Genomic DNA, 18292 nt, shown 5'->3' on the forward strand with positions numbered 1-18292 from the left:
TTCTTGGCAGCACGTCTTGTTGATAATCCAACTGACGTGCAAACATGCACTGCAAACACGCACACAAGATTGGCAACAATTTAGACGACATGAAGGATGGGATATGCCTTTTAACGCTGTATATAATGCTGCTCCCTTTCTTGATAGGTAACTTTCTACTATTCATGTGGAAAACCAAGGTAGCTGTGGAATCTTTGTAGATATTTGCCAAGATATTCAAGTATGCCTCCCGTACTCCTTGATCACGCAATTTATGCCTCTATGGCTGCTGGTATCTCAGCTGAATCAAATGCATTTTTGGAAGATATATATATATATGTTTAATTGAAATGCAGAAATAATCAGGTAAAGTGAAATGAAAGAGGATGAAATGATCAGGTGCCGCAAGCGGCGAACGAACCTGCGCCCTCCGTATTACGATTGCGGCGCTTTAACGATTAGATTACCGCGGCGCTGTCCTCTCGTCCACTCGTCCCAGTCAAGGCGGCGGTTGCGGAACATACTTTTAACTGCAGGCGTCACGTGATGCGTGGGCTTACGAGTAGGTCACTGAAGAGCCTCGTGTGCTACCTCGCGGCGTCAGGACTGCCAAAGTCGATGCCAAATTCGAGAATATTAAATTAGCGCATTTATTTCGAATGGCCACATGTCCAGACAACTGCGAAAACTTGTAGTACATAAGTTTGTGTGTGCCTTCTAATAAAGTTAGTTGTGGGTTCAGCGCTGTCGTGTGTGTTTCCAGCTTTTTGTCTTCGTCGTCTTGCGCTGTCCCTTCAAGATGTTCAACAATAGTATAAAGAAAACTCGGTAACACGAAGTTACCGCTTCGTCAGGTCATCGAACGGATCTGGGTTACTCAAGAGAAATTTCTGCGTCTGCTTCGTCTTGTTGGGAATGACTTATGGATGGTGAACCGAGCAGAAGCACGAAGGAAAAGGGACGTGACTTCATTCGGCAGGACTCCACTGAGTATGACTTCATCGGATTACAAAATGTTGGCCATTTTAGAGCATAAGCTGTTATGGTATCAATCCGTTTCGGTTGGCGGTGTTATCCGTCGCCGATGCCGGTGTTCATCGCAGTTATCGCCAAGATTGAGAAAAAAATACTCAGTTTCCACCGTGATCGTACCGGGACCTCTGCGCGGGAGTTAGCTACTCTACCACTGCGCCATGCCAGCGCTTGCTAGCTGCTGTGGAAACATGCCCTATACAGGCGTCCAAGCGTGCGAGGAGTCGCGCGATGTGTGATGCACGTCGCGTAGCGTCGATACGCGCACACTTTGCATTGCAGTTGGATATTATTAAGGCGAAAGCCTTAGACGGCTCATGGCACGAAAAATCAGATGTCCGCCGCTATGCCGTCACGCGTTATTGTACCACAATTCATGTCACTGTAACTCTCAAGGAGTCGAACCTTTGGTCCAGCAAAGGTTGAGAGTTCGACCCGATACTTGTCGTGCTAAGGCGAATTTAATTAAGACACGACCTTTGGTGCGAGTCGACCCCTCGGCATTCGGTTGGATCAAAATTTAATGGCACCAAAATTGATGGTGTCACCATTTATGGTCGCACCCTCGGTCCTTGGTGTAAATAAGACGAAGTTAATTAAGGCATAGTTAATTATGATGTAGTTAATTAAACACTAAAATCCGTGACCTTTGGAATCAAACTCATGACCTTTGGTGCTAATTAAGGCGAACTTAATTAGGATAGATTTAATGGAGACACTGGAACAAACGACCTCTGGTGGGAGAAAACAAGTAATAGGAAGTAACAACGCCTTCGAATGAGAAGCGATGATTGTCTCGGGAGCGCGCAGGCTTTCGCCTTCTTCCTCTTTAGCGTATGCTAAAGTGGCTGTCAACTTTCGCACCAGGTGGCACGCCATGTAGCGGTTGCATCTCACTTCGTGCCACTTGTCACGTAGCGTTGATATACGTGCAACCTTTGCACATCATTTGCGTTGTATTCGACATTTATCAGTTACATCGTATGGTTGCCAGGTGTCAAGGGATGTTACCTGTGTGCCGCGTAGTCTCGATGCCTGTGTGTATACCCCTCAGAACACGCTATGGCGGCTCCGCGCAAAGTACGGACCGGTGCCGAAGAAGCGAATCGCAGAGCTGCGCGCGCGGCTGCAAACAGGCAACGTCGGGCTCAGCAGACCGCTGTGCAAACAGCAGCACAAGCCGCAGCCCGCCGTCGACGCTGGGCGGACAGTTCAGTTCGCACTCGTGAAAACGACGCAAAGAGAAACGTCTCTTATGGAGCCGCTCCTCCAGCTTACGCTGTGACTGTGCTGCGTGTGCTACGCAGGCCTGTGTTGTTTTGGGGGGATCCGCTGTTGAGCGCTTTACGCAAGCCACCACGGCACCTGAAAAATGTGCTCCTTCATTTTTTTTCGTCTAGTAAGCAAGCACAAAGTGCAAAGCAAAGAGCTTACATTTGTACGCACTACGATTCGGCTTTTATCTATACGTTATATAGCGGCATATGGTTGCGCCATCAGGTATATGCTATATCGGGTGTATAGTTTTGCCGAGTATATTACACGCACCTCAAGAGCTGTCTCAGCTCAGATGATTTATTTTACGTACCGGGAATATGAGGCGGGGATCGACGGTTATCGATATCATCAGGTGGTGCAGGTTATCCTGGTGAGAAAACGTGCAGATATAACCAGAGATGTAAACAATGAAAAAACATCCGCGCAAATTGAATGTAACGCTTGTATATGCGCATACAAGTTCGTCGAATAAATATTTAGCTGGCGAAATTATCCTCTCTTCTTTGTCTATTTACTGTGGCCGCCTTTTCGTGCGCCAGCAGAGTTTTACCGATACACCAACAAATGTCTGCTACCAGCAATGCTGCGCTCACTAATCGAGACAGGGTACTGAGAATGAACACGTTTCGAAGGCCAGAAATTACGGTCAGGATTGCGTATCATGCTTTCAGGTAATAATGGTAAGTTAATAATATGGGATGAAAATCGTGGAATCAGGGGTAGGGTGAGGTTAGGAGGAGGTGCCGTTGGCTGACTCACCATGTATTCGCTGTACCCCTCAACGGCCAGCTTATAGTCGCCCCCAATGACGTCGAAAACCCTGCCCGACCTGCATTTCCTGTGGAGCAAGTGCAAAACTTAACTTTGCAGCACGAAAAGAGAGCGCGCCAATCTTATCAGAGAGTTTTAGACTAAGAGATGCAAGAGGCCGGTGTTTCACTCGCGTACGCTGGCCGCTTGGATCCTTTGGTTCCAAGCATCAGTCTGGATTCTTGGACTTTCGCTTCTTCTGCATGCGCGAGGTCACTTGCGTCTCCTAATCTAAAGCGCTTTATTGACAAGATTTGTTGCACATGATGCATTTACGACTAGGTACTTCGACGACAACGCCTGCGAAAAACATAATGACCAGCCGTGTATACTTTTTGACCAGACATAAGGACGAGTAGTGCAATTTCGACAACCTGGAGTTCTTTAACATGCGCCGAAACTCAAGTGCACCGCGAGTGTTTTTGCGTTTGGCCTCCATTTAAATGCGCCCGCCGCGGTTAGGATCAAATCCACGCCCTCGAGTTTACTAGCGCAACACCACAGCCACTAAAGCTTCTTCTCTGGTCGTTGAGGACAGTTTCGTACACTCACTGTAAAGTCGTCCCTGCCAGAAAGCTGCCGAACCAGCGGCCCCTGGCTTTCCTTGGCCAGAACATGTCGAACGTCTGCAGAGGGACGAGTCACAAACGGGGGGTTCGGTTTAGAGAAATACAGGGAAAGAAGTGTCGTGCGTTTTTCCTACGAAGCTGTAATGTCGAAACACCGTCGTTTTTTGTATACGGTTACGAGCCTATAAGGTCGCGCCGTCTCCACATATAGACTACAGGTACAGTAGACAAGGTGTTTCTACGAATACTTTTAAGCAACATTTACAAATAGCCGTATTGAAATAAAAGGGTGGTTTCTTCGGGGACGTGCCGTCAGCGGTGGCGACCACGGTGTGACGGGTGATACATGGTGATTAGTCGCGAAACAGTGAAGCTGTAGCAATTAACTTTCGAACTTATAATTTCTGCGGGCCCATCGTAATTGGAAAATTGCGGCAAACCCTCTGCATAATCAACTTCAAGGGGAGTACGGTAGCGCGATTCAAAGACGGGACAAAAGAAGACACAAAGAGGCACACACAGCGCTGTGTGCGTCCCTTTGTGTCTTCTTTTGTCCCGTTTTTGAATCACGCTACCGTACTCCCCTTGAAGATGCATTACCAACAAGCCCACATTGCAAACCTCGTGATCTCTGCATAAGCCGTATCAACGGTTGGATCTGGAGAAACGCGATTATCCGTGGAACTGTGACCACGCGGATGGCCGCCCGCACCCTGCGGCTCAGCGTTGTCGCAGAGCGTTGGCTGCCCGCCGCTGGGTGACGTAGGCAGAACGTCGCCTCGAGGGGCGCGGCCTTGCGCTCGCTGCAGCTTCCCGGTTTTGGTTTCGCGCGCTCTTGTAGCCGAAATTCGACGTGCCACAGTTCCGCGGGTAAATCGCATTTTTCCAGATCCAGAAGTTGATGTGGCTTTTATACGGAGCGTTTGCTTCACTTTCGCAAGTGTACGATGAACCTGCTGAAACTAAAACATTTGATTAAGTTTTGTTAATTAGCGATTAATTACCGCGTATCACTCGTCACCCGTGGTCCGCGCCGCTGACGGCATTACTCCGAAGAAACTGTTCCTTGATTTCAGAAGTGCCATTTTTAATCATCACCTAAAATATTCGTAGAAACGTCCGGTACTGTCTCTTTTCGTTGCGAACGTCCTATACGGCAGTCACCAAACCAGCCGCAGTAAATGCGATCGCTACTTCGGCATGGTGAAACAAGTTGTGGCGATAACAGGTCACCGTATTACAGGTGACGGAACCTGCAACGCGAATGGATGGTGCAACACCACTATGTATTAAAAGGCAGAATTAATTAACCATCATTCATAATATTTCACAGGATCCAAAAGAGCACAAAATGAAGGGAGTTTGCGTTAGAATAACGACAACAAAGGGAACAAAACCTAAAAGCTAAATTCGACCCCCTGAGGTTCTTTAATGTGCAAATAAATCTGGTAAAAACGAGCGTTCATTCTTTCCGCTCTCCAGTTGCCAGCATCCGCGACCGGCATTCGAAACCTCGACATCGCGCTCAACAGCAGGGCGCCATATAGCCTCGAAGACACCACGGCGAATGGTTTGATGTTCCAGAAGGTGTCATTCTCACAAGGTGGCCTTAAACGACATCCGAGGCTCTCTCTTTACTGACCACATTTAAGTCATTGGCGAATAGTACCGCGAGTACATGTGCGTAAGGTGACGTCCCACACCTCCGGCATCGCGTAAGCTATGGCGGTTCGTTGACGAGTGCTTGCTCAGCAGCCTCGATCATGGCGGGGCAAACGGCCGGGCACGAATTAGGCGTATTAGAGACATTTACATTAGAAAAAAAAAAGATGCGTGGGGCGAGGGACTCACGTCGTCGAGCACCACGACGTCGACGATCCTGCCCGGCCAGGAGATGACGATGTTCTCGTACGGCCGGCAGGCGAAGTTTGTGATGCTGAGCGACACGAGCATGATGGTGTTGGTGACCAGCATGAGCGCCGCGCACACCGGGAACGAGAGCACGATGGCGCTGCAACGCCGACGCGCGCGCTCACCATTCGCTCGGCCGAGAGCACGCGCGGAGCCGCTCGAGTCAGAGCCAGTGGCGTAGCAACAGGGGAGGCCGGGGGGCCGTGGGCCCCGGGTGCATGGGGCCAGTAGGGGGGGGGGCAGTAGGGGGGGGGGTGTCATATACGTCTTAAGACACCCGAAAATTGTCGATATCCTCGCCTTCCTCGACTACACCCGGGGGGGGGGGGGGCGTGACAGAAGAGCTAAGGGCCCCGGGTGCCAGACGACCTAGCTACGCCACTGGTCAGAGCCGTCGGGTATACAGCCGGAACTGCCACGCGGTGTAGGCGCTCACTCACGTCCACTCATGGGGCAGCGATTTTGCATAGTGATGCCATTGTCCCGATGCCGTTACCTTTCCTCGCTTGTTCGCGTTTCGTCAATGGTCGGAGCGACTCTCCCGCCTCACCGGCAGAGCTATCGATGCGGCCGCGAGCGGTGGATGTTAAGATCGGCGTAGAAGCGAGCGAAAGGCATAGCACACACGAAAAAAAATCGCGGCCCCAAGGCGAGACGACGCAACAAATTCTATTCCAGCGCTACGCTTTCTCGCTCTTTGTCAGACGGCACTCCGCTCACGTGATCAACGGGGGTCGGCACGGCCGTCGACAGTGAAGGGCCGAGAAGTTTTCAGGAATAGGGAAGTGAGGTATAGTCGTAACACGCCTTGGAGGTGTCGCAATCGGTATAACTTACAAATGATACAACTCCTAAACGGTTGTTATCATTTTTATTTGCGTAAAACCCATAATGTGACCTTCCCTTATTCTGCGAATCGTGCGGTGTTAACCAGGAGGTTGTTGAAATTAGGGATCTCTGTGTGCTTTTTGATGGCGCATTAAGCTTCTGCGCCCGCTCTGAGCACGCAGCATCACGAGGCCTATACGCACGCGTGATTATGTCTGCAGACTTTGAAGAGAATTCCGCATCCCACTTCCCTTCCTGAAATGTCCACATCATTTTGCCTCCCATTACTTGAACACGCCTCAGTGGTGTGGAATGGCACAAGCGATTCAAATAGCATACTTGAGCGTGAGCAGAACAGGTTCACGAGTTTACATATAGAGACATCGTTTTCAGTCCTTGCGCACCGACAACTCTTTAAGTTTCAATAATAAGACGTAGTCCTAGCGACGTCCTCTTCTTATACAAAATCAGTCATGCAGTTGTTACAAGTTCGGATTCACTAGCTTCTACGTCACTGCGCATTCCACAGAAGACTACCAGCGAACGTAGACCCTTCCGCGTTCTTGACCCTTTCAGCAGACACTCGCGTCTCCACCGAATGAAAACTCTTTACAACTGTAATTTTCTCCGTCTTGATGTCTTTCAAAACTTGTTGTCTTTCTGTCCCAAGCTTGGCACTATCTCTTGAGCCTTACTTCCAGCTGCACCCCACTCCGGTGTTCTCATATAGTTTCTCTGTCCTTCCGTATATGTACTCCGTGTCTCAATTGTGTGTTAGTGCCGTATTGTTACTCATTTTGTAGCTGTTTATCTCAATATTTTGCATCTTTTCCTTTTAATTGTTTTATCCTATAGCGTTTCGTTGTAGTTGTCTTACATTTCTACCTTTTTTTTGTTGTTTCTTTATGCACCACTACCTAGGCCTCTTTGTTGTTCTTGGGAACCGTAAAGAAATTAGTGCCATTATTATTATTAATATTATTTTTATGGTTGTTGTTGTTGTAACGTACGACACTGTTTACAGAACACTGCTGGAATACTGATGCCCGAATGCTGCGGAGATAAAGGGGGGGGGGGGGAGGGTGTATTCTGTAAGAGTCCACCATAGTGGGCTGTCAATTTCCGCCGCTGCTGATATGATGCAGCTGTACGAGCGAGGAGGAGACGAGCGGCCCTAGCCAATCAGCAGCGGCCGAAATCGAGAGTCCACTAGGGTGGACTCTTACAGAACACCCTCCGCCACCCTCAGCTCGATACAGGCACTCACAAGAGCATGGCGGTGCCCGCGTAGTTGGAAGCGTCTGTTCTCTTAGTGGGCGGCACGTCCTCGTTGTAGTGGAACATGCCCATGACGAATGAGCCGGTGTAGAGCAAGAACAGGAACAAGAAGCTGCCCAGTACCAGGAAGATGTACCAGTGGCTGCGAATGATGCAGCACCTTTAGAGCCTGTATTCACCCGATCGAAAAGCGATCGCCTCGTTTGGAACTGAAGTGGCTCTTTAGGTAATATCCTTTAATGGGGTAATTCAGGGTAATAGCGTGAAGCCATAACTTTGCGTATGGGTGAGGTTAGCTAGCCTATGCAAGCTGTCTCCCCTGCGGCAGTGCAGTGGGAGAAAAAATCTATGCCGGAACATATTCGGGAGAGTGCAGCTTGCAATTACTCATCTTTATTTTCCAATTATCTTTCCCATTGCGTCTTTGTCCCCCGATCACCTGCGAGCAGCGTGTGAACTGTGCTGTTCGCGGCGCTCCGACGCTTCTACGTAAAATATCGTATTGCACATGTGTCAATTATCCAGCAATGTCGGATCGTGATGTGAGATGAAATGCAAAACACAAGTGCTCACTCGATATTCCAATCCAACAATCTCGCATGACGATACGAGAAGAAATATAGAACGTACGGGTTCGTACGGGATAATTAAATATGTGGCGTATGAAATCTCTCTTTTTCTTCTTTTTCTTCTTTTTTATCTAGAGAACGTGGCAAGTTTTCCCATTCTTTTCGTCCATTTTATGCCCCCTTTAACTGACCTCTTGTGCTGCAGTGTGGCGAGGACTCCTAGCTGGTCTGTCTTTACCAGTGAACCGGAAAGGTTGACGAATGAGTGTAGACTCTGTAAAAAAAAAAAGGGGGGGGGGGATCAATGAAGAATATAGCCGACGAGGACGGTACGTCGACAAGGGAACCAGAAAGTGCGAGTTTGTCATCACACTGATGATGATCAACGCACGTTGCTCTCTCTCTCCTACCTTTTGAGTGTCTGCGACGACAGCTTGACAAAAGCTTGCTATGCGGTCCGAGCCATTCTTCGCAAATAGGCGACATTCTGAAATCAATCAATCAATCAATCAATCAATCAATCAATCAATCAATCAATCAATCAATCAATCAATCAATCAATCAATCAATCAATCAATCAATCAATCAATGAATCAATCAATCAATAGATCAATCAATCAATTGATCAATCAATCGACGTGACCTGCTATGATCACCCACCAAGTAGTATTCAGCGCAATCAGTATACGCAAATGCCATTTCAGTCACGGTACGCGTCCTGTCTCCATATGGAGCCGCAAGACGCCTTTTAATTTTCCGACTATAGCGACGAGAGAAAATCCTTGAACATGGCTCTGAATGTAAACGTAACCCCCTGGTAACCAAAAATAAAGTTGTAAGTCGCTTTAGTTTGGAGTGCACGAATGCAAATTAGAGGTAATTTAAGAGGTGCGCTACCAGGTTTGACGAGAACTTCGACGAGTAGTTCTGTATCACTGGCAGTTCATTCATATTCATTCTCGCTTCATAGGGCTCTGAACTGAATAATAGCTGTCGAAGCTACTTGGGAACGAGTACCTCAAGTCTCTTCAAGATCTAGCCCATCAATCATTTTTTTTTTGTTATGAGAATGGCTTCAAATGAAATAAATATTGAACACAAGTCCCAATTTGCTTCCGGATAGATTTCGCCGTATTTCCAGCAAAAGCATACTGTATAATTCTGGATGCTTGAAGAACACTCAATCATAATTATGACTGAAGGAATAATAATACGACCACGCGTGATCGAAGCTGCCTCACCGGTGAGCGAGTCGTTGTACGTCTTGCTCACGCTGGTGGCGATCAATTCAGCCATGGCATCCTGTGCCTGCATCGTGAAAAAAAAAATCGAAGTCCGCAACGATGCCAAGCGAGTCATTTACAACGACGGCACACTTACAGCGGATTCAAGTAAATAGGCCTGTTCCTCCCAGATGCGGGATTTTCGTAGAATCGGCCCGGCATCTTTCAATAGCACTTCTGTTTCAATTTCAAGAAATGCTCGCCATCAGCGCGTGGTGTATAGAAGCGATCAGAAGAACTTCAGTTTGGCCTAGTTGGTACTTACTGCAAATCATATTGACCGCAAAAAAGACGGGGACAGAGGAAGAAAACACATAAACAGCACGGGCGGTGCTGTGCTGTGCTGTACCGCCCGTGCTGTTTATGTGTTTTCTTCCTCTGTCCCCGTCTTTTTTGCGGTCAATATGATTTGCAGTATAGAAGCGAGTTGTTGGGAACTTCATTGTGGAAACTCGGAGCAAAACGCGACGTAACAGAGAGATGGAAGCTCTGCGTGGTCCATACTCCTCCGGCTCAGTTCAACGCCGATTTTACAGCCGAAGGACCGACTTACGCTCAGTCCGCGTGGGCCTTTCGCAAGCCTTCCGCACGCGTGCGGACGTGCGGAAAGCTCGCGCATGTCGCACACAGGTGCACGAATTTCGGCCTACACTGAGTCCGCACGAGCAGTGTAAAGCCAAGCTTCGTACAAATGCGTGCAAGAGGTGCAGTTATATGCGCGCTTCCGCACGCGTGCGGAACGCGTGCGCAAGGCCCACGCGGACTGAGTGTCGCAACCGTTCTCGCGCTGCGGCGGGCTTGTGGTCAACTGTCAATGAACAGCCATCAACGCCAACCCGCGTCGCAGTCCCGAAATATCTTGCTCCAAAACGCAGTGGATAATTAAAACAAGAGTTACGTCGCGTATACCTTACTCAGACAACTTCCTTACGCAGTTTTTTTTTCTTCTTTTTGTACTCAATAATTCATTATTTTCGTTTCGCACGTCGCGTTTTACCGGTACCGCGTTGAAGGTACGTCAGCTAGGAGTTTGTACGGCTCCGGCTGTCAAAGTTTGACGCCTTGATCGTTCGATGCGACCTGCGGGCGTACGAGGTTCTAGTATATCGTAGCGTGGGAATGCCGAGGACACCGCACGAACAGGGCGTCGCTGATGAATCATCGCTACGGAGAGTCGGCAAGCAGACCCCTGTATAACAATTCTGAAAGATGTTGTACAAGGAGTGCATTGTCGGACGATCCCTTTCGGCGTTACCGTCGCTTTCACGTGACGTCTACAGTACACGGCGCATTGTATGATTTGAGCAGTTTTGCTCAACCAGCCAATCAGCGCGCACAGAAAGTGCTATCTCCAAAAGGGACCGTCCGAGAATACGACTCCTGCTTCGCTGTCTGATATGTCAGCTGCTCAGATTGGCATACATTGGTAATTTATTATTATTGTTATTATTATTATTATTGTTGTTGTTGTTGTTGTTGTTGTTGTTGTTGTCGTTGTTGTTGTTGTGCGTTGTAATTTATTCTCAGTAAGCTGAACGAAAGATGCAGTGCAACGCGGATTGACAGAAACAGGGGAAGAGCCAGAGACAGACTTTTGCAACTCCTCGTCTGTCCATTTGGTAGCCCTTTCTATCTTCTTCAATCAAGAATTGACAGAAAGCCAGTTTCTGCGTCAAACTCACAATTTTAGCCTTCCAAGGGGACGCAGACTGGGTTGAAACCAAGTCAGAGCGGTATGATGATGCTACAGAAAATAAGTGATGCGCTAAAGTATACGCGGACAAAGATCACATATACCGCAGGACGGCCGCCAACTTCCGCCCGAGTTTAGAACAATCGCTTAACATTCGCGCTTTGTTATTGTTATTGTTTTTTTTTTCAGAACGTGCACCACGATCACGTGACTCGCCTGCGCGTTAAAAAAAGTGAATTCTTGTTCTGAATAAGCTGTGCACGCTGGAGGTTGACGCCCCTTCTCTCATACGCGCTATTTCTCCTCGTCCGTTTGTGCGCGCTTTATTATTGTTTTTATTTCCAGAAGTAAATGACACATCACCTAGCTCAAGCAAGGATTTAGAATGATGTAGTGCTGCGTTTCTTTATAAAAAAAAAAAGAATTAAATCCGCGGTTCAAAACACGGGTAAAATGTTACGAATTGGTGGCAAGCGTTACGAGACGGGAAACAGTATCATTTTGTTAATGCTGACAGGACGCTGCACATCGTAGTTTCAAACCACGGCAGTGCCTTAAAAAAAGTATATATATATATATATATATATATATATATATATATATATATATATATATATATATATATACACAACAAGTCTTATTAGGCTACGTTTCTTTTATTTATTTCTCTTTCTTTGTCGAAAAATTGTACCAGCTTGTGTCCATCCCTTTGAGATAGTCCTGTGCTATGTTGCCCTGCATCATTCTCGAGCATCATGAACACCCAACTGTACAAGGCACAAAGCTTGTTAAGTTTAATTAGTTTAAATTTGAAGAGCTTGTACGACTACGAAACGCGGGCTACAAGAGCAAGTCTCGGGTTGTTTTAATCATTGCCTAGTGATTCTTTCAATATATAGTGGCGGCACAATGAGCACTGTGAAACGCTTTCATCACCGCTTCTTTTGTCGCCACGCTTCCTTGCTGCAACACGCTCTCGGCAACCTAGAAAGAAAACAACAATAACTGCACTGCCATTGTTTCCGGAATAAAGCAATGTGTATGCGAAACAGACGGTATACACGAAGAAACGCATGAGGGCAAAACCCGAAATCGGTGCCCCAGCAATACGAGTAGACTGTGACAAAGTCATTGCAGGAACATTTTTCAACGAAATAAAAAGTTTTTAAGTAATTTAAATACACGTCATCTTAAATAAGGTGCCTAAGTAATTACTTTTACCGCACATACACTGCGATTGACGAATTGTAGCCGGTAAGCTTTTGCAGTATATCCTTTTCGAACGGGTTCTGCAGATAGACCACTGCCGAGACATCCGCCTTCAAAGCTGTGGTAGCACTTCGCTGCTGTTCCAGTTACCTTTTGAACAAAACGCCGCTTCAAGCAATGAAGTAGAAAAATATCTGTAACGCCAACGTGCAATGGTGCACACTTTGGAAGTGAATTTCTCGGAACTGGTCTCGTCCTCAGAATTCGTTCCTAGTGGAATCGCATAGCCTTTCGAGCCCGCTGGCGTCAATTCGTAAATTGTAATATGTGCTCCAATTAAAGTTATCGATAAAAAAGCTTCAATAGTAGAACTTCGTTAATTTGCCAGCTACGAATTCTCTTTTCTCGTGCGACTAATGTATAAGCCTCTTCGAGTAACCCAGCTCGGCGAATAGAATTGGTTAATCTCATGCAGGTATCTCAAGCATTCCATTACCCGCCGTGGTTGCTCAGTGGCTATATGGTCTTGGGCTGCTGAGCACGAGGTCACGGGATCGAATCCCGGCCACGGCGGCCGCATTTCGATGGGGGCGAAATGCGAAAACACCCGTGTACTTACATTTAGTCGCGCGTTAAAGAACCCCAGGCGGTCAAAATTTCCGGAGTCCACCACTACGGCGTGCCTCATAATCAGAAAATGGTTTTGGCACGTAAAACCCATAATTTTTTTAAACATTCCGTTCTCCTAAGACTAAAAAAAAAAAAGACAGCCGGTATAAGAACATGAAGTATGCCCCTCACCTCTTATCTCTGACCTGTTATTTATGCGCCGTACAGGTTGTGAACATGTGCGGAATGCTTGGTAAGGTGGCCTAGAAGGACCCGTTCGGCAGCATGGCAGATTATTTAAAGCGCTCAAGCTTTGGGCGGCGAGGGTATGGATCACTTTTCTAAACGGAGTTCTAACGAGTGAAGCACATACAGATATTACACACCGTCAGCGCGTGTTCCAAGCGCAAACACCGCAAATATACCATTTATAGCAGACATATTAGATGAAATCACTGCTATAATACACGTTGAACGTTGGAACAATATACTACCACCAAAATCAGCTGATACATGGTGCCCCCGACACTTTCGAGTATTCGGACTTTCGTTCATGAAAACAGATGTCACGGATTGCCTGTCAGTCAACCATCACTCATCTGTGCAACAGATACCGATGGGATCGAGTCCCAACCACGGCGGCCGCATTTCGATGGGAATGCGACTTATATTTAGTCGCGTGGTAAAGAACACCAGGTGGTCCAAATGTCCGGAGTCCTCGCATACTACGGCATGCCTCATAGTCAGAGCGTGGTTTTGACGCGTTAACCCCCATAATTTAATTATTTTGATCAGATACCAATGGCAGGTTAATATTTTGTTGTAGCTGACCAGGTATATATTCGGGGGGTAATAGAGGAAAACCTTAGATCAGTGTACATTTGCTGTTTCAAGATTATTTTCATTCATTTCGTGAAATAAGTTTTATTATTCCGCAAGAAAATGATGACCAAACTTGCCTTTTCCTCGATATCGCGCGGCAACTTCAGCTCTAGCACATTGGTAAGCCGTTAAGGATTTCAATGTGTCCTCTTAGTCTTCGTGCCGTTCTGGCGAAATTGGAATCTCGAAACTTGCTATGCACAGAATTTTTACCTTATTTAGATGGCAACGTAATTCACCGTTATGTACTGCCCGCTATATCCAACGAGTGTTCCTACACGAAGTGCCCTTATGCTCTAATATGGCTTGCCCTTGCCCGAAATCTGTTCAATACTATGAAAATGCTTTACAATATCCGGTGTAGTTCACCTTTACCGGTAAGCGATAGACCAGAGATCCAAGTATACGCGCCGTAAAATCCATGACGTCACACTGCGAAATGCTACTGGGACGGCGTCGCTACACGTATTTCGTTCTTTTTGTTTAATTTTTTTAAAGTATTCTGTGGCTTACCGAGCCCGCTTTCGTGGTCGGAGTAGCTGACTTACTATTGCAGATAAGTTATTTACTAATACAGCTTAAATCTTACTATTCCCAGTTAGTGTCCTATCAATTTGCATCTGGAGGGAAGGCTTCGTTGGAAAAACAACTTCATCTGGTCTTTTTTTCTAAAGTGTTTTTTTTTTTCGCTCGTTCACGCTGCACTTACAAATATGGACACACCGCTTGGCCCATGCAGGCCACCAAGTTGTTCTAAAGTGGTCTGTGTGGCCTGAGCCCAGCAACGGCATCGACAACACTGGAAGTGGTAACGTCGGTGGGTTTGCGATATACCACGTATTGAACAGCTGGTATCCCGTTGCCGAAGGTTCATAACACACAAGATGACGCTGCACATAACAGTAATTTTCAGGGGATGTCATTAAAGGACAATAATTATTTGTGGCTTGGTGTTGAGATTAGCGGTTTGTAATGCCATTACTTTACTGAAGGACACAATAAAGAACGAAATTGTAGGTACTCGTATTTAATTGCTCCTTTACGATAAATGGCGAATGATAAGATTTCACGTTGCAGCAACAGCGAACTAAGTTTGTGCTTTATAGGGAGGACAGGCCTTCAGTAGGTGCAAGCAGCGTTTTTTTTTTCTGCTCTCCCTAGATTTATGTAGCACCAATGTGCACTGGTGAGTCAAACGCAACAAATCAAATCAACTGGCGTAACACGCGTAGTCCACGAAAAAGAATTTCTATGCATGCGTAAAAGGGAAAATTAAGACTCCGTACCGGTGGCATGTTGTCGCTGATGTCTGTAATGAAAGACAAAAAAAAAGTAGAAGTGAAAATAGACAACGTTGTATACACACAGCTTAGATAGGCAACGCAACAGACCAAGACAGACGCGCGCAAAGCGATCACGTCTGTACTCTTCTTCAAGCGACAGCTTTTCTCCAGACAGAGGCCGGAGGACAGCTTCCACAAACCCCGCACGCTGACGGGGGCGCAGCTTTTTCTTTATTTCTTTAAAATTCGTTTCTCCTACAATGTCAGCTTTCCAGACATTGTACCTACATATAGGGTGTATACACAATATCAAAATTATCATTCTAATGATAATGTGCAATATAAAATACCGTGTAACACTAATGCACTAACGATAAATTTTTCAATCAACAGTATCAACTAGGCATAAACGAACACCGGCATTCACAAACACACACCCATTATGCGCGCATTAAACGCAATCAATTGAGGCTTGCGTCACTACTTGCACGTGCTCCCTACACGCACGTGCACGTTCAGGGAGCTCACCACTTACCCGCTTTCATGACACCGCCCGCCGACATCGTGGTCACCGCTTTAATCTCAGGGAGAATATGGGCCTTCAGGTACGAGCTGAAGTCTGCAAGGAAGACGGCTGCGCTCATTCACGTTATCACGGCGGCGCGTTTGATCTGGGGCGCGACCTTGTAATGACGGTTCGGAAAGCGAAACCTCTCGCTTGCGTTGGCGGATGACTGGTCAGAATCGCGTTCTTGCTGGCGACATCGCGATCCTGGCAAACCGCTCGCGAAGAGCAGGCAAACGGTTCGCCTTACCGACCGTTTGCAACGAGGTCGTGCATTTAGATTTGCGCAGCGCACCAGAGCGCCAACTCAATGCGCAGAGAGGGACAAATCGTCACCCAGCCCGCTTGAGTTACTCAGGTATGCTGTCAATGATTTTCCTTCATTCCTGTATGCATTTCCTTAATCCTCTCTGTCTACACTCTAAACATTTTTATACCCTTAAGGGTGTTTTCTTGTCGCACTTTAACACCCTTATCGTTAGGGCCTTACAAACATTTATAGAGGACGACAGCGGAGCTATAACGAGACGTGCGATGACAAAAGACGTAGTTGAAAACTATGTAATCATTCTGACAGCCTTGGGCGCATATAGATATCCGACAGGAGAGTTTCCTATCTCTCCCTGTGAAATTCTCTTGTCGGATATTTCTGTGCACCCAAGGCTGTCAAAATGATTACATAGTTTTCAACTACGTCTTTTGTCATCGCATGTCTCGTCAGAGCTCCGCTGTTGTCCTCTATAAATTCTTTAGGGCTCTGACGGTAAGGGTGCTACCACGCGACAAAAAAACACCCTTAAAACACACTTAAGGGTGTAAAAATCCCAGTGCCGCTGCCTATATGACTCTAATGAATTCGGTCGTATCAGTCTCTTCCTTGCGTTTTTTTTTTCACCAGTACTATGAACGTACGAGTATTGTCTATCTCTAAACGTGTCTTGCCCATCTCGATTGCTGACCGGTTGATATTTCCGTCTACTTTAAATCCAAGTGCTTCTAGAAGTTGTACGTTACGTATTGGTCTCGCTGAATGAATCCCTCCGCATTCCATTGAAATGTCGCGTGCTGATTGTTTTCCGGATTTTCGCTGCAAATACAAGCGCCCAATCTAATCGCGAATTTTCGCTCCGATATGTTGCTCTCCGTATAGGCAAACAGCTCGAGCCTCCAGAGCAAGGCACTTCTTTTTGTATTGTCATACAGACTCTCCCTTCTAATTTCTTTTTTCTGGTTATTGTAAACTCCATTATCGTTTTTTTTTTCATTCTTTGCATCCAATTCACTTGTCACCGTTTCCCTCACTTTCTGATTATTCCCGCAGAGGCCGCAGCTCGTCTGCAGCGTCCGCGTGTGAGCGGCATCATTCGGCTACACTGAGGCCGCGTTACGTACCCCCGTTATTACTCTTGCCGCCAAAGCGTTATGGACAGCGCGCGTTTATAGGTGGCGTCCAAACACACGCCTCCACGACGGTTCCGACTGGGCAATAAAATGCAGATCTCAGAGGACATGCTTTTGTCGGCTGCATGCGCCGGAAGGTATTGCAGGAGCCGGAAACACGTCTTGGGGTCCCGTGCTTTGGGCATCACCTACTTGCACGCACCACACCATTGCGTTGTGTACACTGGAAAGTGCGAGACACTGTGCGACTCCAAGGCTGCGCACTCACCCTCCATAGTGCGATAGAGCTCGTTCAGGTAATTTACGTTCGCTGCCTGTTGTTCTTTCGCCACCTGCAAGAAGCCGTCCCGGTTATGTACAACCGGCATTAACAATACTCGGGCCATGCGTGCAGCAGAGCTGAGCATCAGTACGGCAGCTAGACTCGCTGCGAGTACGTTTATTGAAAGGAAATAAACGCCAGCAACATGACAGTGGCAGGTAAACCACCGGTGCAAAGTTAAAAATGGTACTTTGTCGTTCGGTAAGTTAAATAGTTTGCAATTAACAAGCGATTTTTTCGGTTATCTCGTTCAACGTGACAATGTCACTAACGAGGCAAGGGTATAAGTCACGAAATGGACGTGTGGAGCATTGTAATCCTTGAGGACAAACGTAATACAACAGCACCGGCCATTGTTCTAAATGTATGCAAACATATTGAGAGTGGTCACATAGTCGAAGAACTGATTTGCCTAAATAGAGACAAGAATTTTATGGGCTGCCTAAATGTGAGGCTACCCACTGGACAAGAAGTTATTCAGCAGAAGTTATCTGCCTAGTGTGTTCGCTCAGGCTCGCGTGCCTCTGTGCAACAATCCAGGCTCTCTCGCAGCATAATCATTAGGAGCATCCTCCAGTTGAATCGGCATTTCTCTTACAAAACTCCCATAGGTGTTGTTATGTCTTATATTCGAACGGTAACGATTAGTCGACAATTTCTGATAGAGAATTCTCAAATCGCATATATATACGAATAGAATAGCAAAGACTAATCGATTTGTGTCCAACATTACGAATATTCGCACACGCCTAATAAAGAGCAATTCTTTACGTATACCGTAAAATAACCCT

The 18292-nt window shown here is 46.8% G+C and overlaps 1 protein-coding gene across 4 annotated transcripts in view; it reads right to left on the bottom strand.

The window, feature by feature from the left end:
* Positions 1-18292, bottom strand: part of LOC135913654 (uncharacterized) — a 51244-nt gene that overhangs the window by 17479 nt on the left and 15473 nt on the right. For 3 of the 4 annotated variants that reach the window (XM_065446201.2, XM_065446209.2, XM_065446229.1), the window contains 12 exons: positions 17448-17511; positions 15749-15832; positions 15217-15239; positions 12167-12214; positions 9496-9562; positions 8665-8741; positions 8446-8528; positions 7675-7827; positions 5520-5679; positions 3652-3725; positions 3049-3127; positions 2600-2656 (listed from right to left, as the gene is read on the bottom strand). In XM_065446201.2, the coding sequence (XP_065302273.1) occupies positions 2600-2656; positions 3049-3127; positions 3652-3725; positions 5520-5679; positions 7675-7827; positions 8446-8528; positions 8665-8741; positions 9496-9562; positions 12167-12214; positions 15217-15239; positions 15749-15832; positions 17448-17511 (969 nt within the window). The remainder of the gene's footprint in view (positions 1-2599; positions 2657-3048; positions 3128-3651; positions 3726-5519; positions 5680-7674; positions 7828-8445; positions 8529-8664; positions 8742-9495; positions 9563-12166; positions 12215-15216; positions 15240-15748; positions 15833-17447; positions 17512-18292) is intronic. The other variant, XM_065446219.2, reaches the window with a different exon arrangement.

Source organism: Dermacentor albipictus, chromosome 1, assembly GCF_038994185.2.
Source record: "Dermacentor albipictus isolate Rhodes 1998 colony chromosome 1, USDA_Dalb.pri_finalv2, whole genome shotgun sequence".
NCBI classification, from domain to species: domain Eukaryota; kingdom Metazoa; phylum Arthropoda; class Arachnida; order Ixodida; family Ixodidae; genus Dermacentor; species Dermacentor albipictus.